Raw genomic sequence first — 18,679 nt, 5'->3', positions numbered from 1 at the left:
TGGTGGAGGATGACGAATCCGATCGGATACCAAGGCTGGAGGATCCTGGCTAACCCAGTTTATCAGGATTCTAAACTAGACAATGAGAGTCGAGCACAGCAGCACAAAAGTCAGGCTCTTAATTTTAATTGAAGCATTCGGGGAAGCCGAAGTAGAGTCAGAGAATCTGTGTCATCACCAGGAATCTGAGGCTCAGCTTCCTTATCTGCAAAATGGGTTATTGTGAGAAACCAGCCAGCACGGGGCCTCCAATATCAGTCGCCAGAAGCAGCCTCCTTTGCTGAGCCCACTTCCACAAGGTGCTCAGCCTCCCTGAGCCTTGATGTCCTGTGTCACGTGGGGGTTACAATACCCTGGGAAATGACTTTAGCTCTGAAAAGCCCAATGCAAAGGGGTTTTCCGATCTGGGTGAGCGGGGGGCAGAGAGCATGGTGTCCCATGCTGGCTTCTGGAAAAGCCTTGTCTTTGCTTCCTTCTCTACCTGAGGGGCTCTGGGTCCCTCCCACCACCTCCTTCATCGTCCGTGTCCTCTCTTCTATCACGTAGGCTCCTGCCTGTAAGACAGGTAATGACCAGCTCCACCTGCCACCCTGGCGATTCAAGAACAGAGAAAATCCTCTGCCTTCAGGAGTTCAAGAGTTTTCTGTGCTGCCGGGCCTGGCGCGCAAGGCCATGGGCTAGGCCCTGTGCTAACAGAGCCGGGCCCTCAGGGCACTCAGAGCTAGGTCCCTCAAGGTGCCAAGGGAGGGCGAGCTCCTGGGAGGGGATTTGGCTGCCTGTGCCAGCCCTGGGACTCCTGCACGTGCCTCCTCTGGGCTCTGAGCAGGTCTCCGTCTCCACCATCAGCCTGGCCACCGGTGGTTCGTGACCTGGGTCAAAGTTGCTTCCTCCCACTGTGCCTCAGTTTCCAACTTCCTCCCGGCTCTGATGGTCTCTCTGCCATCGTCTGTACAGCCTCTGGCCGGCAACCCATGAAAATGAGTACGGTGAGGGACTTTCAGGTTGGCGCTCTCAGCAGAGGCCACGTCTGGGGCTTCTGACCTTTTCTGAGTGGCAGTGAAGGGCTCGGGGAGCTGTGGCACTTCCGGGGAGGGGGGGACATGTGTGGCTCAGAGCCTCTGCCCTGCCCCTGCTCTTCCATCCAGGTCATCTCCTGGTGGACTCCAGCCCACGGCTGGCTGAGCTCTGGGGCCGGCGCCTTCCCGCTCCGAAGCTGTGGGGCTTGTCCTCAGGGATGGGGGTGTTGCTCGGCTGCTGTGCACAGTGCAGGTGCCAGACCCGTGAAAGGGAGCAAGGGGCCCTACACCAGCCGCTGGGTGGCCGGAGCACTGCGCGGGCGTACCGCATACAGTCTCCCCCTTGGTTTCATCGTCTCCCTGCAGTTGACAGGCGAGAAAGCTCGGATTCCGAGATCCTCCCTGGGGCGATGGTCAGTCACTGGAACAGCTAGTCTTATCTTTCTTTCTTTCTTTCCTTTTTTTTTTTTTTTTTAAGTTTATATATTTATTTTGAGAGAAAGAGAGCGCCAGCAGGGGAGGGGCAGAGAGAAGGAGAGACAGAATCCCAAGCAGGCTCCCGGTAATCAGCACAGAGCCCGATTTAGAGTTTGAACTAAAAAATTGTGAGATCATGACCTGAGCCGAAGTCAAGAGTGGGACGCTTAACCAGCTGAGCCACCCAGGCGCCCCTAGTTCTCTGTTTCTGATTCCAAAGCTCGGTTTAGCATCTTAAACATCTCCCCCACCCTGCACTGTGACCCAGCACAGAACAAGGAGGCGTGGGAGATTCTGGAATGATTCCGAGAAATCTCCAGGAAACCTTTGCTCTCAGGGCAGGTTAGCAAAGATGCCGTGCCTGCCGTGGGGGCCTTAGAGGGCTCAGAGATTCTGTGTCCCTGGCTTCCCTCAGAGGGGGAGTCCCTGGGCTCTGGAAGGGAGCTATTCCCGGCTGGGTGGCCCAGAGAGCTCTGAGTGTCCTGGTCAGAAAGCCACATGCTCCTGCTGAGTCCCGGGAAGCCCCGTCGGAGGACTGTTCTCTGTCTCCTCAGGGCACCGTGGACGGTTCTCATGGCTGGTGGGGAGTTGGAGGAATGGATGCCAGGCTGGAGGGCCGGATAGGAGGTGGCCTGAAAAGCGTGGACTCGGGCCAGCCGGCCTGGCTTCATATCCCAGCACTTTACAGCTGCGTGACCATGGCCAGGTTACCTCTCCACGACTTTCCTCAACTATAAAGTGGAAGTAACAGTGGTACTCCGCCATGCGGCTGTTGTGGGGTTTGAGAAACTTAACACGAAGAGCCGAAATCACCAGCACTCGACACGGACGATCGTTAGTTAAGCAAAAAAACTGCTGGGAATACAGGAATCCATATCGATAATAAATAGATAAATGCGGGAGAGGGAAGGCTCTTGCCTCTGGTAAAATGCTGAGGGCCTGCTGGAGTTGGAGAGTCAATTTGCAACCATCATAAAGAACAGATGAGGCAAGAATCAGCAGGTGTTCAGTCTAGAGGCGATGGATTTTAATTTTCATGAGCAGGATATTTGCGTGCTCTTCAACTGTGTCCCCACAGACTTCTTCTACATTGCAAGGGAGGAAAGAAGACAAAACAGTAATTATACAGTGGGGAAATCAAGTAACACCTGGACTCAGTGATGACAGTTAACATCACTTATGAAGGACAGATGGGTGATACCCCAAGACCATGCCACCTCTGCAGTCTTTCAGCTGAGGACCCATAAAGCACCAGATAAACACAAACTGTGGGACTCTTTTTCTTTTTAACAGTTTTTTTTTAAAAAAACAGGCTCCACACCCAACGTCGGGCTTGAACTCATGACCCTGAGATCAAGGGTCACATGCTCTACTGACTGAACCAGCCAGGTACCCCAAAATGTGGGACTCTTTATCAAAAAGACAGATGATGGCCGTGATATTCTTCCAAAATGGTGGTGTCATAAAAATGACAAATGAGCCCAAAGAGGACAACTAAATGCAATACCTGACCCTATACTGGACCCTGCACTGGAGGGAGGGAGGGACTGCTACAAAGGACATGGTTAGGTCACCTAAGAAAACTGAAATATGGGCCGTATGTTAGGTAACTGTTCTCTCAGTAGAAACTCATGAAATTGACAGCTATGTTTGCAACAGAGAATGTCTATTCTTAGGAAATACACAATGAAGTAGGGATAAAGGGCCATGATATATGTTACCCTCAAGTCAGAAAAGTGTGTGTGTGTGTGTGTGTGTGTGTGTGTGTGTGTAGAGAGAGAGAGAGAGACAGCGAGCGGGCATATGCACAAATGATAAAGAGGGTGAAATGTTAATTGGTGAATCCTGGTGAAAGGTATGTGGTATTCTCCGTACTGTTTTTACCTTTACAACTTTTTATAAGTAAGAAATTATTTCCAGGTAAAAAGAGTAACCTGAGAAAATAATAATTTAAAATGTCCCCAAGTAAAAATATTCTTACACTGAAGGTCTAAAGCTGGACACACACTAGTAGGTTCCACTTGTCTTAAGCTTAGGGATAGGCAAATGAATCAATGGTGAAAAAAGTCAGGGTGGGTTGGGGTCCCTGGGTGGCTCAGTCGGTAGGCGTCTGACCTCGGCTCAGGCCATGATCTTGTGGTTTGTGAGTTCGAGCCCCGCGTCAGGCTCTGGGCTGACAGCTCAGAGTCTAGAGCCTGCTTTGGGTTCAGTGTCTCCCTCTCTCTCTGCTCCTCCCCCACGCACATTCTGTCTCTTTCTCACAAATAAATAAACATTAAAAAAAATTTTTTTTTAAAAGTCAGGGTGGGGGGCGCCTGGGTGGCTCAGTCAGTTAAGCGTCTGACATCGGCTCAGGTCACGATCTCGCGGTCCGTGATTTCGAGCCCCACGTCGGGCTCTGGGCTGATGGCTCAGAGCCTGGAGCCTGCTTCCGATTCTGTGTCTCCCTCTCTCTCTGCCCCTCCCCCATTCATGCTCTGTCTCAAAAATAAATAAACGTTAAAAAAAATTTTTTTTAAATAAATAAATAAAAAGTCAGGGTGGGGATAAACTGGAAAGAAACACAAGAGAACCCTATGTGTTATAGCTCGATCTGGATGGAGGTCACAGGAGTGCATACCTGATTGTACGCCTTCCTGTAACTGAAGCGTTTGCTTACATGTATATCAAAAAAAAAAAAATAGTGGTGCTCTGGGAAAAAACATAAATAGACTGAGATCTATAATACAGTACCATTGACCTAAGTTAAAATTATGTGGGGGCTCCTGGGTGGCTCAGTTGATTAAGTGTCCGACTCTTAATCTCAGCTCAGGTCTGGATCTCAGGGTCGTGAATTCAAGCCCCACGCTGGAGCCCACCTAAAAAATACCTATATTGCTATATTATAACATGTCAAAGTGGTCTAAAATTAAAACCGAAACAACCACAGGAGCAGAAAACCCTCAATCTGCCCAACGCAAGGCACGCAAAAGAGGTAGGAGTTGATTTTTGTCGTTACTAATGGCCTGGCCCCGTCCTGGCTGGAGTGGGAGGTCACACGGTGTGTGGGCTGCTTGCAGAGTTGGATCAGGGCGGAGGGAATGTTTGCCTCCAGAGCGTCTGGGCCTGCGTGTCATGGCATTGGCTCCTGGTTGGTGGCCGGCTGTGTGCAGCCACTGTTCTGAGTGCCTTGTATTAACTCCTCTGAGCCTTAGGACGACCTTATTGGATGGGTGGTATTATTCCCCCCATTTCACAGGTGAGGAAACTGAGTCACAGAAAGTTGGTTTAATTTGCCCAAGGATACACAGCTAGAAAAGGGCACAGCTGGGATTTGAACCCAGGTGGCTTGGAACATTCTCTAAACTACAACATGCCCTCTCCTAAGTAGACTGTCCCTTACAGTGCTCCAAAGTGGGGAACAGAAACACAGAGTGGTTGTCCCTCACGTCTCCCTGGGCCCCATGGGAGGGCCTGGCTCCCTGGGCTGAGAGGTCCTATAGGCCCTGGTGTTCCAAACTGCCTGCAGAGCTGTGCCCTCAGGATCTGGGCCTGAAAGATGCCATCTAGATGCCACTGACACAACCTCCCAGTCCCCTCACTGCGCCCAGCTCTCACTCTGGCATCCTGGCCCCATTCTTTCGCCCCTCCCTCCCTCCCGCCACAAATACTCCTTCCCCTCATTCAGATCCCACCTACCCTTCACGTCCTGGCTCGATTGCCATCTCTATGCCCAGCCTGGTCCCTTCCTCCCTGGACCCCTGCAGTCTTTTTGAGAACTCGGATTCCAACCTGGGCTCGGCTAATTATGAGTTTGTGACCTTGGGTTGCCTTGAGCAACTTCCTGAATTTCTCTGGGCCTCAGTTCCTTTTCATAGTAGTATCTGATGTTCATCAAGTACTGGGCGGAGTACATCTACTCTCCCGTTTGTCCTCAAGCCACCCGGCAAGGTATATCCTATAATATTATTAGGATTAGTCATTTGCTCACAGCTGTTAACGTGGCCTGCCGGATGTTGACCTGAAGACTGAGTGATCCTAAAGGTTAGATAGGAGACTCTACTGATAGCAAGAGCAAATATAGCTGCTGCCTTGTTCTTTCTTTTTTTTTAATTGAGGTAAATTTCATGTAACATAAAATTAACCATTTTATTTACTGATTTTTTTAAAAAAAATTTTTAATGTTTATTTTTGAGAGACAGAGAAAGGCCATGAATGGGGGAGGAGCAGACAGAGAGGGAGACACAGAATCCGAAGCAGGCTTCAGGCTCTGAGCTGTCAGCACGGAGCCCGACGCAGGGCTCGAACCCACGAACCGTGAGGTCATGATCTGAGCCAAAGTCGGATGCTCAACCGACTGAGCCACCCAGGCACCCCGTATTGATTTATTTTTAAGTAGGCTTCATACCCAGCACAGAGCCCAACGTGGGGCTTGAACTCACAACATGAGATCAAGACCTGAGCTGAGATCAAGAGTCAGACACCTAACCGATGGAGCCACCCAGGCTCCCCGTAAAATGAACCACTTTAAAGTGTCCAGTTCGGTGGTATTCGGTACATTCACGGTGTTCTGCAACCTTCACTTTACCTACTTCCAAAGTATACTTTCCTCACCCCAAAGGAGGCCCTGCACCCATTCCCCCACCCCCCCGGCAACCACTAGTCTACTCTCTGTCTCCATGGAGTTGCCTGTTCTGGGCCTTTCTTATAAATGGAATCCTACGCTGTGTGACCTTTTGTGTCTGGCTTCTTTCCTGGAGCGTAATGTTTCTGGGGCTCATCCCAGTCATGGCGTCTGTCAATGCTTCCTTCCTTTTCATGGCTGAATGGTATTCGGCTGTTGGGATTTAACCACACTCAGTGTATCCTCCCTCCTGTCGGTGGGCACTGGCTGCTGTGACTAGTGTCGCCGTGGACATTCGTACACAAGTATTTGGTTGAGTTCCTGTTTTCAGTTCCAGTTCTACCCAGGAGAGGCTTTGCTGGGACACATGACAATCCTAGCGCTGAACTGGGTTTGGGGGCATGTTTCCCGGAATGTGGTTGTAATGGGGTGATGGGCCCCGAGGGCCCCCCACCCGGGGCTGGGAGCCAGCAGCTAAGCCCAAGTGCGGGGGCTGATGGAGAGCTGGATCGGCGTCTTCCTGTCCCTACCTACCTGGGCCCCCCTGACCTGTCCTCTCTTCTCAACAGACGTACCCGTGGAGAAGCTGGCCGCCATGTCTGCCTTGCGCTGCATCAATCTCCGCTTCAACCCGCTGAACGCTGAGGTGCGCGCCATCGCTCCGCCACTCATCAAGTTTGACATGCTCGTGTCTCCTGAGGGCGCACGGGCCCCTCCACCTTAGGCCTCCCTCCTCGTGCCCACCCAGCAAGGGACAGAGGCCACCTGGCCTGGCACCCTGAGGGGAGGGAGTCCCACAGACCCATGGGAGGCCGAGCCTGGGGGGCTGGGGGCGGGTGGGCCAAAGAGCACGTGGTGGGAGGGGGTGCAGCCGGCCCCGGATAGATAGCTTAGAGCAGTAGCGGGCCCTGGAATGCCCAGACGGAGGAGGTGAGGTGGGGCTGGAGCCTGGCCGCTCACAGCTTCTGTGCACACTTGGGCAGGACCCCCACCCTCTCTGAGCCTTGTTACTGGGGGAAACGGGCAGTGGCGGAGAGGGCCTTTGCCTCCTCTGAGCTCCTTGGAGGCTTTTCGGGCAACAGATGCCTTCAAGTTACCTTCAAATCATCGGGCACCTTCTGAGCCCACAGATGGCCGTCGCCGAGCGCTTTCTGGGTCCCTGTGGGTTTGAGACCTTGTTTCTGGCGTTGAGAGCCAGCCTCTGCCCTGAGAGGACTAGAAGACAACCTCCATCCGTTTATCGTTTCCCGAGGACTGACCCACATGAGGCCCCCTCTGGGGCCCTATCCTCAGCCCTGTGGGTCTCTGGATTGGCGGGAGCCTGAACCGGGAGACACGGGAAAGCCGTGGCCAAAATGTGGTCGTGTGCTCTGGCCAGAGCTGAGAACGTGTATATAGGAGCCCAGTGGCCCATCGGGCCAGGAACCCGGAGGAGCAAATCAGGTCTGCTCTGTCCTTCCTCGTGATTAAGCAATCAGTGGTGTAGGAAGTTCTGAGGACAGACCAGGTGAGCCTGGCATCACCCCTTGAGTCCCAGGAGAGGTGACTGGAGAGAAACAAAGCCAATTGTGCCTGTGGCTCTGGTACGAGGTAGTTGGCTCTGGCATCTCCCTCTGGCAGCAGCCCCACTGCCTCACCATTGGTCCACCGGGGGGCAGAAGGCTCTGTGGACCATTGGATTTGTGGCTGGCCAGCTCCCAAGCTCCCACCCAAAGCCCGATGACCTAGTCATTCCTGGACCCTCCACCTGGAGTCCAGGATGTGGCCAGGCCACAGGGCTGTCTACCACCCCTGTCTGCCCAGGACTGAGGGGTTTCCTGGGACACGGGATGTCAGTGCTACCACGGGGACAGTACCTGGCAAACAGGGACAACTGGCTTCCTACCAGGAGAGGGCCTGGGGCTCTTGATTTCTGATAGCATCTGTGGTTTGGAGAATCCCTGATCTCTCAATCCCCCAGGTATCTAGCTCCCGTCCACTCGTCTGTGGAGCAGGCAGACTCGCAGTCCACAGCCCATCTGGCCCGGACCTTCGTCTTGGTCGGGAGACACCCAAGGCTGCAGGACTTGGGGCAGGCCAGGCCACCAAACCCTACATCCATGCACTGGTAGGCACTCTTCCACCCCCAGGGCTAAGCCATTCCCGGCCCAGACCTTCATTCTCAGACTGCTGTGTCCCTTCCCCCGCCGCCCAGGGCCCCTGTCTCTTGGCAAGGACTGTTGACCACCACTGTTGGCCCATCACTGAGCACTCAGTGTCCCGGGAGATGCTCATCTCATAAGGCCTGTCTTTCCAAACTCTGGGAAAGGGGTTTGCAGGGCAAGGAGGAGGTCAGGATGGGATTTTCAGGGCTGCAGGGTCTGCTGTGGATGAGTGAGAACTATGTCCAGGGCTTGCCTGCCCTGTGCCCTGGGGTGGGCTTACTCCTTGTCAAAGAGGAGGCGCACTTTTCTGATATGCACAAAGGCGCTGTATGGCCAGAGCCTTGCAACTCAAAGTGTGGTCTGTGGACCAGCAGCACTGACATCCATGGGAACTTGTTAGAAATGCAGAATCTCAGGCCCCACCCCAGAACTCCAGAATCAGAACCTGCATTCAACAAGAGCCCTAGGTGATTCCTGTAAGCACTTTACTGTTTGAGAAGTAACGGCCTAGGGGTGGCCCTGGGGCTGAGGTTCTCAGCCCTCCCCCTGCTACTCCAAGCCTCTGAGTCTGTGCTCATCCCCCTCCCTAAACTAGCTCTGGGAGACCCCGGGCCTTAGATCTTTTCAGAGTGTGTGTGACTCTCGCGGTGAAGGGAATGACCTCAAGTCACCAAGATATGAGGGTTGGGCTTGCCTGGCCCTCTGGACACTGCCTTTCTGGTTAACCTGCTTCTAGGTCCTCACATCAGGCCCGTTGCAGGAGTTGCTTCTGGAAGTTCTTTTGTACTCCTCTTGGAGAGTTTGCCCTCGCCTGTCTGGGAAAGCTTGAGCAGTCAGAGAAACCCCCTAGTCACAGCCCCCAGTGTGAATGAGCCCTTAGCTTCAGTCTGCAATAAAGAATGCATTGGTTTCATCTGCCTGATTGGCGCTTTGTTCATTCTGTCCACACAGACCTCCCGTGGCCTGGGTGTTAAACCCCAGGGGCTGCCCCTCTTGTTGGAAACTTGAGATTAAAAAGGATACCCTGGGGTGATACTCAGAATACTCCCAGATGGGTGCAGGCCCTGCCAGTAGGACTGATACGTGCCCAAGAACCATGCTGCTGCAGGACAGACAGATGCCAGCCCTGGGGGTGCCGCACACTTGGAAAAGGATGAAGGGACCTGCTGTTCCCTACTCGTGTGTGCACTCTCTCTCTCTCTCTATTTTTTTAAAAAATTTTTTTAATGTTTATTCATTTTTTGAGAGAGAGACAGAGAGCAAGCAGGGGAGGGGCAGAGAGAGAGCAAGACAGAATCCAAAGCAGGCTCCAGGCTCTGAGCTGTCAGCACAGACCCTGACACAGGGCTCGAACCCCCAAACTGGGAGATCATGACCTGAGCCAAAGTCAGACACTTAATCGAGTGAGCCATCCAGGTGCCCACACCCCCTCTCTCTTAAAAATGTCTTTAGGGGCGCCTGGGTGGCGCAGTCGGTTAAGCGTCCGACTTCAGCCAGGTCACGATCTCGCGGTCCGTGAGTTCGAGCCCCGCGTCAGGCTCTGGGCTGATGGCTCGGAGCCTGGAGCCTGTTTCCGATTCTGTGTCTCCCTCTCTCTGTGACCCTCCCCCGTTCATGCTCTGTCTCTCTCTGTCCCAAAAATAAATAAAAAAACGTTGAAAAAAAATTTAAAAAAAAATGTCTTTAAATGTTTACTTATTTTGAGAGAGAGGGAGTACGAGCAGGGTAGGAGCGGAGAGAGGGGAAGAGAAAGAAAGAATCCCAAATAGGCTATGCACCATCAGCGCAGAGCCAGATACGGGGCTCGATCCCACAAACTGCAAGATCATGACCTGAACCAAAATGGAGACTTGGACACACAAATGACTGAGCCACCCAGACACCACACCTTAAAAAAAAATTTTTTTTAAGTCCGATTTTGTTTTCTAAATCTGAAAGACCAACTCAGTTTGTCTTGAGTTTTGTGCCACAGACTCCATTATTTTTATTTAACAGAGTTTAGTGCCATCGAAGCAGATGGCAGATATTAACTCATTGAGTCCCGTAACAACCCTAGCTAGTGCGGAGCTGGACAAAATCCCTTTCCTTCTCTGGGCCGTTCCCTGTCTGTAAAGGGGCCGCACCAGAAGATCTCCAAGGGCCTTTCTGGAACATATGATCCACCTTTCTTCATTTTGGATCAACCTGGATACAGGCTGCCCACCCTCACCCTGAAGGCCAGACAGAGGGCTCCGTTTCTTCTGGCCCAACGCTGGCTCACCAAAAATAGCACCCGATCGGTCCGCTCATCAGACAAAGCTCAAGACTCCTTGCGGCAGAGAAGCTCTGCCTCGAGAGAGTCTGACTCATATCCTCCCTGTGGGAGGACAGAAGTCACGGTGGTTGGACTTCGGAGTCTGGTTTCAGGTGGGTTTTCAGTGTGGTGGAGACAGACACGTTGCCCGAGGCTGGGTGAAGATTATGGTCCGGTTTAGGGATGGACGGCATTTTGAGGCAAGGAGTTCAAAGAGTCTTAAGATGTACACTCTTGGCTGATGCTATTTACTAAAGAATTGAGCAGTTGCTTCCTTTAAATGATTGGGAAGCTCCCAGAATGAACAACAAACTTCTTTACAACTTTTACTTCCTGGGCAAGGGTTTCCTGGCATGGTACCATTATGCTGAAGAAGACGGTGGTATAACAAAGTCTTATTAACGTAGACAGTAAGCTGTGTGGGGCTAGAGGGGTTTTTAAATTATCATTGAGATAGAGCTGACGTATAACCTTATATTAGCTTCAAGCGTCCAGCTCGATGATTCAGTCTACGTACACATTGTGAAAAGACCACCTCAATGGCTAGTTGACGTCCATCACCACACGTAGAGGGTATCGATCGCCAGTCTCTCCGGAACACCATGTCGGACCCCGCTTGGGTGCTGCCCTCTCTGTGAGACGTGCCAGGTGCTTCTCAGAAAGCCGGCCCTGGTGTGGGAGCAGTTTCTGGAAGGGTGAGTGCTGGCGGCCGCCCCAGAAGGCCTGACCCGAGCCCCTGGAGAGATGCCAAGGCTGGGAAGGGCAGCCTGGGGACCACGTGACTCGGGCCCAGGAGCAGCCAGACCGTGCTGCGTCCAGACCTGTGTCTCAGGGCCCGGTGGGCCGGACCCCGCCCTCAGAGAAGGGCCAAAACCCAGCTGCTTTAGGTCTGAGCAAGAGCACCCAGTGAGCTCCTGCTGTTTACCAGCACCGGGCAGGCATGTGTGTGTTTCTCATTTACCATTGGCAATCAATCCCCCCCGCCTTGGCACCCACCGAGCAGGTGAGGAGACAGCGTCAGTGAGGGGTTAGCAAGGGCCCAGAGAGGAACAGAGCCGGGGATTGAACTGGGAGGCCGCCCCGGGCAGGAGAGACGACGGCTTTCTCCAGCTCACACGCGGCTTTTCGCATCACAGTCCTGTGAAGAGGCCTCTCTGAGCCTCACTCTCCTCATCTGGGAAACGGGTGCTCCCGCTGCCTTCCTTCCCTGATGTCGGAGGGGTTAGCCACAGATGATGCAGGGAAGCAGCCCTCGGTGAGGAGCGCTGTACCCGTTTCACACGCCCCAGAGCTTCCTCTCCCATCCGCGGACACCTGCGTTGTGTGAGCACGGCCCTAATGCTTCCGCAAGAACCTCCCGGCTCTCAGGGCACACACGCCTGTCACGCATCGCTGGAGCACATCTGGATGCTGGTGGGAGACCGACTCCCACGGGGAATGAGAAGACCGACAGACACCCCCGCCCGCCCCCCCCCCCTCCACCGCCACCTGCTCACCGCACGCTCACCGGTTCAGGCATCTCTGAAACTCTGTCGCAGGCTCTGGAGGTCAACAGATGACTCAGGATGGTGAGGCCCTCAAGGCCTTGGCTCGGGGCCAGCTGGGGCTCATGATGCACCGTGTGTGTGCATCCAAATTCTTACAGCCACGGGACCCGGGCACCCTCTTTCCTGTAGACCGGAAGCACTTAAATTAGGGTGTCTTCGAGGTGGCCCCTGCGGGACTGCCACCTCGCACGGCCCCAGTGGGCGTCATTCGTGATGCACTCTAGCTAACTGGCACCAGTTACACAGAGGACAACGCGAACGGGCTCCTGAAATTGTGCAAGGGACGGCCCTGGGTCTCTGGACCACACGAGTCAGTCACTTGGGTGTTTTTGGAATACGGGTTCCCAGGCCCGCTGGAGCCCCAGTAAGCCAGACTGGAAGCAGAGCCCACACCCCTGCACCTTGAAGGGCCTCTGTTCTCCCCTGCGCAGCACCCAGAGCGGCCTTCTAAATCCCAAGTCACTCATCTGCCCAAGTCCTGCGGCGGTTCTCCAATGCACTTCAACGCGAGTCCTTATAATGGTCTTCAAGCCTGATGTTTTCCTCCTCCCATTACTGCTGTTTCGTGCTACCCGCTCCTTCACTGCACTCCGGGCACACTGGCTTTTGCTGTTCCTCTAATACTCCAGGCTGCTCGTGCCTCAGGGCCTTTGCATCTCACCAGGGAAGTCTGCCTCCCAAGGACTGACAAGTAGTAGGACATCCTCCTCACTGTGGTCCTCCCATCCCTCACAAGCCACGAGGTACCGCGGCTGGGACTCTTCCCAAGTGGAGTGGCCGGTAGCTGGTACGCACAGGCCGCGTGGGCAGTCCCCTAGCACCCCCCACACCAGCCTGCCACTGTGCCTAAAGTCCCACCGCTATGAGACCACTGCTTATGTTTAGGCTCTCCCTGTGATCGATCTTATTCCGGCCCCTGTCAGGATGGCGAAGGGGGTTCCCTAGAGAACCTCCCTGAGAGGTTGCCCGGGCCCTTGCCGCTCAAAGCGTAGTCCTTGAGCGGGCAGCATCGACAGCACCTGGGGACGTGTCGGAACTGCAGAGGCCTGGTCCCTCCCCAGAACTTCTGAGTCCGAATCGCATTTTAACGAGACGCTCACGTGGTCTGCGGGCCCCCTGAAGTTTGAGAGCCTGGCTTTCGCCGGCTGAGGCTCAGTCTCACCACGTCAAAGTCCCTGTGGCAGGCAGCGCCCAAGTGTAATTTTCAGAAGCTAAAGACATGTGTCTTACGATAGCATGAACACGTGCCAAAGATTTCATTCAATTTTATTAACTGATGAGGGAATCGTAAGATGATAAAGCTGATTCCCAGAGCACTTGAGGGACTGGAGTTTATGTAGCTCTTTACGGAAGGAACAGCTGGGGCAAGAAATGGTCACCCGGGGCCGACGTTCCTTCCTGCTGTAAAACAAATCCACAAGTTCACTGGTAACTTCTTAAGAGCCTGTGCCCTTCGCTAACGGCAACTAACAAACCACCGTGGTACATTCACGTGGGCAAGCCTGTTGAACAGCACTTCGAGCGTGCACTTTCTGTCTTGGCGTCGTCTCTAGGTTTGGTAACATTTCCTAATCACAGAGTCCCCTGGGAGGGTGTGACTGTTCCCCGGCCCAAGCAGATCACCAGCTCTGTGTTTCCGTTAAAGGATCCAAACCTTGAGGGAAAGGAAAACCAGCACTGCAAGAAAAGGAACGGAGTAAAAAAAAACAAACAAAGAAACAACACCAAAAAATAAAAAAATTAAAAAAACAGAGGTGGTGAAAAAAGCAAAATAAAAATGTACACTAACAGCTTACCACGTGTCTGTGACTCTGCCAAGTGCTTTCCATTTCTTTTCCCCCTTAGTCCCCACAATGACGTAGGAGATCGCTACTTTTTGTGTTTCCGTTTTCTAGATGAAGACACTGAGGACTGGAGGAGCCCGGGATCCTGGCCAAGGTCAGACAGAATAACTGGCATTCAAACCCAAGCCTTTCGAACACGGTCGATGTTTCTTAGAATTGTCGTCCAGAGCCCAGGAAATGGTTTACAAAAGCGCCCCCCATCCCAACCTGGAGGAGGCCCCTGGGCGGCCTCCACAAAGCTGCCCCCCTTCCCCAAGAAGCTTCAACACCTTTGCCAAACATGTGTTCTTCCTGACACTGTGGAACTTGACCTGAACCCCGCTTTGAGCCAGAAGCCTGCACGGCCACCGCCCAGGGTGCAGGAGCCCACCCCGCCCCTCTTCCAGAAGAGACTTCTTCCAGAAGAGGCTTCTCTTCCAGAGAGAGACTTCTTCTCTCCCCAGAAGAGACTTACCTTCCAGAAGGTAAGAAGAGACTTACCTTCTCCAGAGGAGAAGGTAACTGGCAGAGTAAGAAAGTTCTTCTGGTCCGAACCTCTCTCATTTTGTTTTTATTCATTTATTTTTGAGAGAGGCAGAGAGAAAGAGAGAATCCCAAGCAGGCTCCGCGCTGTCAGCACAGAACCCTGTGCTGGGCTCGATCTCACCAACCGTGAGATCGTGACCTGAGCCGAAATCAAGAGCCGGACGTTTAACCCACTAGCCACCCACGTGCCCCAACCACTCCCATTATCTAGATGGGAACACCGAGTTCCAGAGGGAGTGTTCCAAAGGGCACGTGGAGAGGCTTGCCCAAGACTGAGCAGGGAGCTGGGGGCAGAGCCCTAACAAATGCACAGGCTTCCTGGCTCCTGCCTTGGGTTCTTTCTGGGGCCCTCCCTGGGGCCTGCGGTTGGGGGAGCTTGTCTGCTTCGCACTCCCCGCCTCTCCTCCAGGGCTATGCCGCTGTAGCCGAGCTGTAGGAGTGAGTCAGCCATTAGAGCCTTCACTCGTCATTTATAAATGCAGATAACAACTCGGACCTCCTTCCTTAGGGAGAGCTCACTAATCAGCATTTGAAAGCATTCTGAAGGAAGCGCTCCTCAGAGGCTGACGGGAGAAGGAGGGGCACGTCCCGGCTCCCAGAAAGGGCCCCCACCTCGGTCTAGACCCCAGCCTCTCTGCAGCTCCCCTGGCCTCGTCCTTCAAGGGCGTAGTCCCTCCTCTCCTAACCCCCTCCGCTACCACCAAATAGATGCTGGAAACCCCAGCAGCATGCTGGGGTCTGCTTCCCAGGGACCGTATTGCCACCAGGCTGAGACCCCTACCCCTTCCCTGTGGATTTGAACCTTTTCAAAATGATGGCTGTGCCGTCGGCCTTCCTTGCCCTAAAGGCCAAGTGCATTTTCATTTCCAGGCTGGGAAAGAGAGACTGGGTCTCCCATCAGAGATGCTTGGCTTTCCCACCGCCCAGGATTTCCCACAGGGCACCCTGTAGCTTCATGCCAACCTCTCCTCAGGCTCCTATCAACTCTCTCAGACAGCTCAAAACACACCTCCAATCCGGCTGAGAGGAGAAGGAGTTCGTGTGAGGGGCCGGCCTGGGCCTGTGCATTCCATCCGTACCCACCCAAGGCCTGTGACCAGGACACTAAACCTCCAAGGACTGGGGCGCCCGGGTAGCTCGGTCAGTTGAGCATCTGACTCTTGATTTGGGCTCAGGTCATGATCCCAAGGTCGTGGGATCGAGCCCCGCATTGGGCTCTGTGCTGAGAGTGGAGCCTGCTTCAGATTCTCCCCCTCTCTCTCTACCTGCCCCCCACCATCTCCCTCTGTCCCTTTCCCCCACTTATATGCTCTCTCTGTCTAAAATAAATTTGAAAAATAGAGAAAATAAACTTCCAAGGAGAAAGGCGGTCCTTCGGGCATGATATTGTCTCCTTTGACCTCCCTCACTGCCCCCCACCCCAGAAAGCTTGATCCTAAGAAGATCCCCCTCTACCTCCTCCCCTGCTCCCTTGAGACCCTTCTCCAAGCAGGAGTCCACATTGATTCTTCAGTACAGAAGGCTCTTCTCCTGTCCAGGACCTTCTCAGTCTCCCTGCCCTCATGCCACCTCCTGGTACCCAGCTCTTCAGGTGGAAATCTGTTTCCAGGACAGTGGGGCTTTCCGTGAAAAGATTCCTTGCATTACAGCTGATGGGGGTGGGTCGGGATGGGGAGCAGCCCCCCTGAGGATGAGGGGCCAGGCCAAGAGCTTGGCCAGAATGGGCAGAGAAGGAAGCCCCGAAGGGCAGACCCCCTCCAGATGGACAGAGATCGCTTCTGTGCCCTGGATGATTACACCCATAGTTTCTCAGATGCTGTCAGAGGGCCAAGACCCTCGAGGCTGGGGTGGGGGTGGCAGGGCCAATGCCCAAGGAGTCCAGAAGAGGGTTCTTTCTCTTTTAGCCACTGTCCAGCTGTGCGGTGTGGGGTAAGGCATCGACTAATGCAGTGGCTTCACATGCAAAATAGGAGCAGTGGTGCCTTGATTAAAGGGCTCTGGATCCGAGGTTCAGGATTGGGAAGTACCCCAGCCCTGCGGTCAGGTGAACCTGGGAGAAAGGCATGATCTAAACCAGAACGTTGAGGTGCCTCGGGTTTCCTGGGAGCCCCTTTGGGATAAGGAGGGGAGTGAAAGGGGGCACTTTTTTTTTTTTTTTTTTTTTTTTTTTTAAATCCGCATGGAAAGATCTTTACCCAGTCTAACTGTTTGGGGATAAGGAAGGGCACCGTATTATGGGCACCTGACTTCTAATCCCACAGCAGCCTTGACAAAAGGATCATAAATCTCGTTGTGCAGATGGGGAAGAGGAGGTTAGAGGGCTTAAATGACTTACCCTGGGTCACACGGGTAATAAATGGTGGAGGAAGAATTCACACGCAGGTCTTTCCACGGCATTGCCCTCCCTGCCCTTCAGAGGCTGGACCCACTGAGATCATTGTGGGTGGTGCTTGGGCGTGTTCGTGTACTTAGGCATCGTGCAAAGGTGGAAGAAGGAAGTCTGTGGAACAGGAGGCAGAAGGAAGAAAAAAGAGGCTTTGTGATCCAGAACCATTCAAATAAAAAAGATGGGGAGTGTGCGAACTTGGCCACAAGCCTAAGTGAATGCCCTAGAACGATGTGGCTGCTGAGGAAAAGTGAAAGGCAGGGAAAGGGGAAAGAAGGGGGGTGGGAGTGAAAAAGTGGGCTTTGAGTCAAAGCCTAGTGCCCAAATTAAGTCAGCTCCTATTTACTGAGCACCTGCTATGTTCCAGGCACGGTTGTAAGTGCTTGACTGTATGGTGGGTACTGTTATTATCCCTATTTTGTAGGATAGGGGAAACTGAGGCACAGAGAGGTTACGTAACTTTCCCCGAAGTCACACCTACAGTGAATGGCAATGCCAGGCTATGCGGATGTTACAGCGGTGCCCTGACCTCCACGTTGATCAAGGCGGCTTGATAGGACCTGTCACAGTCAGAGGGGCTCTAAGAACGGTGAGCACGTCCCTTGGAAGGTGGACTCAAGACGGTAATGATATGAGTAAGATTTATGGAGCACTTATATGTGCCAGCCACTATTCCAAGTGCGTCACATAGAGTAACTCCATTCATCTTCGTCACATAGAGTAACTCCATTCATCTTCAACGCGGCTTTAGGAGATAAGTACTATTATTTGTCCCATTTAACAGATCAGCCTGAGGCAAGCCACAGGAAGAAAAAAGACCAAAGAAAATCAGATGTTAAGCCTGCGGCAGGGCGGCCTCGAGAAAGTGCTCTCCATCCCCCCTTTTCTCTAAGGGCCATCTATCCCGGGCAAAGAGAGGGTGATTTGAGGATCCAGACACCTGCCCCAGGGCGGGGTTAGACCCAGTGGCCTCTAAGGCCTTCCAGTCCTGAGACTCGGACAGCCACTCAGGGCAGAGGAGGAGCTGGAGGGAGGCTAGGAAGGAGCTGGATTCCAACCCTGTCCTCAAAACCCCGGATATAGACCCCACCCCACCCCACCCCACCCCACCCCCCCCACCCCCAATACAGGAAGGAATGGGCCATTCACTCTCATCTGCCTGGAAACCAGGATCTTCGTTCATGTGACAAAAGTCTATGGCGGTGACTACTGGGGGATGATGAGGGCTTGGATAACTGGAGGGCGCTCCCATCCTGCTCAAGGGACCATTTGTTGGACACCTACTATGTGCTGGGCAGAAACTTTGACATCTCATGTACTCCCCTCGAAACCATTTCACAAACGCGGAAACGGAGACTAGGGTGCGATCTTAGAAACTTGCCCCAGGGGGAAAGCGGTGAACGCCTGGGCTCCCTGATTCCAAAGTCAGTGGCCATCTAGGAGACACATTGTCCCCACTCTCCTCGCAGAGCTCAGAGCTGATGGCGAGCCCCCACCTCCCTCCTTTGGCGCTCCTGTGTACTCACAGCTGCCTCTCATCCCCTTCTCAGCGGGGCCCCAAGGTCCTGGACACTAGGGTGGGTGACTAGGGGTCAGGCTGGGGTGGGATAAAGAGGAGGTGGGGGGACAGGGGCCGGGATGCGTGGCACTGGAGAGAGGTACAGAGTTAGTGGACGTCGCTGCCAGAGCTGCAGTAGGCTGTGGGGAGTGTCCCCTACTTTGGAGGGGCGTTGGGTCCCTGCGGAGACGGCCTCGTCCACGAGACGGGCCGGCGCACAGTGGGCAGGGGGCGCTGCGGCGGGCCCAGGCGTGCGGGTTGCCATGGCGACGGCGCCGCGCGCTGG

At 53.8% G+C, this 18,679-nt stretch overlaps 1 protein-coding gene and 1 long non-coding RNA gene across 6 annotated transcripts in view; one reads left to right on the top strand and one right to left on the bottom strand.

The window, feature by feature from the left end:
* The window catches only part of LRRC20 (leucine rich repeat containing 20), a 92,125-nt gene extending 78,006 nt beyond the window's left edge, over nucleotides 1-14,119 (top strand). For 2 of the 4 annotated variants that reach the window (XM_042960328.1, XM_007095727.3), the window contains one exon: nucleotides 6,666-9,153. In XM_042960328.1, the coding sequence (XP_042816262.1) occupies nucleotides 6,666-6,820 (155 nt within the window). In that variant the 3' untranslated portion in view covers nucleotides 6,821-9,153. Of the gene's footprint in view, nucleotides 1-6,665; nucleotides 9,154-13,975 lie in introns of those variants that run through there. The other 2 variants (XR_006209059.1, XM_042960327.1) reach the window with 2 other exon arrangements.
* Nucleotides 13,331-18,638, bottom strand: LOC122231811. 2 transcript variants are annotated; one of them, XR_006209061.1, is made up of 4 exons: nucleotides 18,554-18,638; nucleotides 16,785-16,949; nucleotides 13,877-14,009; nucleotides 13,331-13,757 (listed from the first exon to the last, which is right to left on the bottom strand). It is a non-coding gene; the product is annotated as an uncharacterized LOC122231811 (long non-coding RNA). The 2 variants fall into 2 exon arrangements; XR_006209060.1 differs by having other exon boundaries at nucleotides 18,362-18,620.
* Between the last annotated feature and the right edge of the window lie 41 nt (nucleotides 18,639-18,679).

Source organism: Panthera tigris, chromosome D2 (genome assembly GCF_018350195.1).
Source record: "Panthera tigris isolate Pti1 chromosome D2, P.tigris_Pti1_mat1.1, whole genome shotgun sequence".
NCBI lineage: Eukaryota > Metazoa > Chordata > Mammalia > Carnivora > Felidae > Panthera > Panthera tigris.
This window is presented reverse-complemented; position numbering and strand designations above follow the sequence as displayed.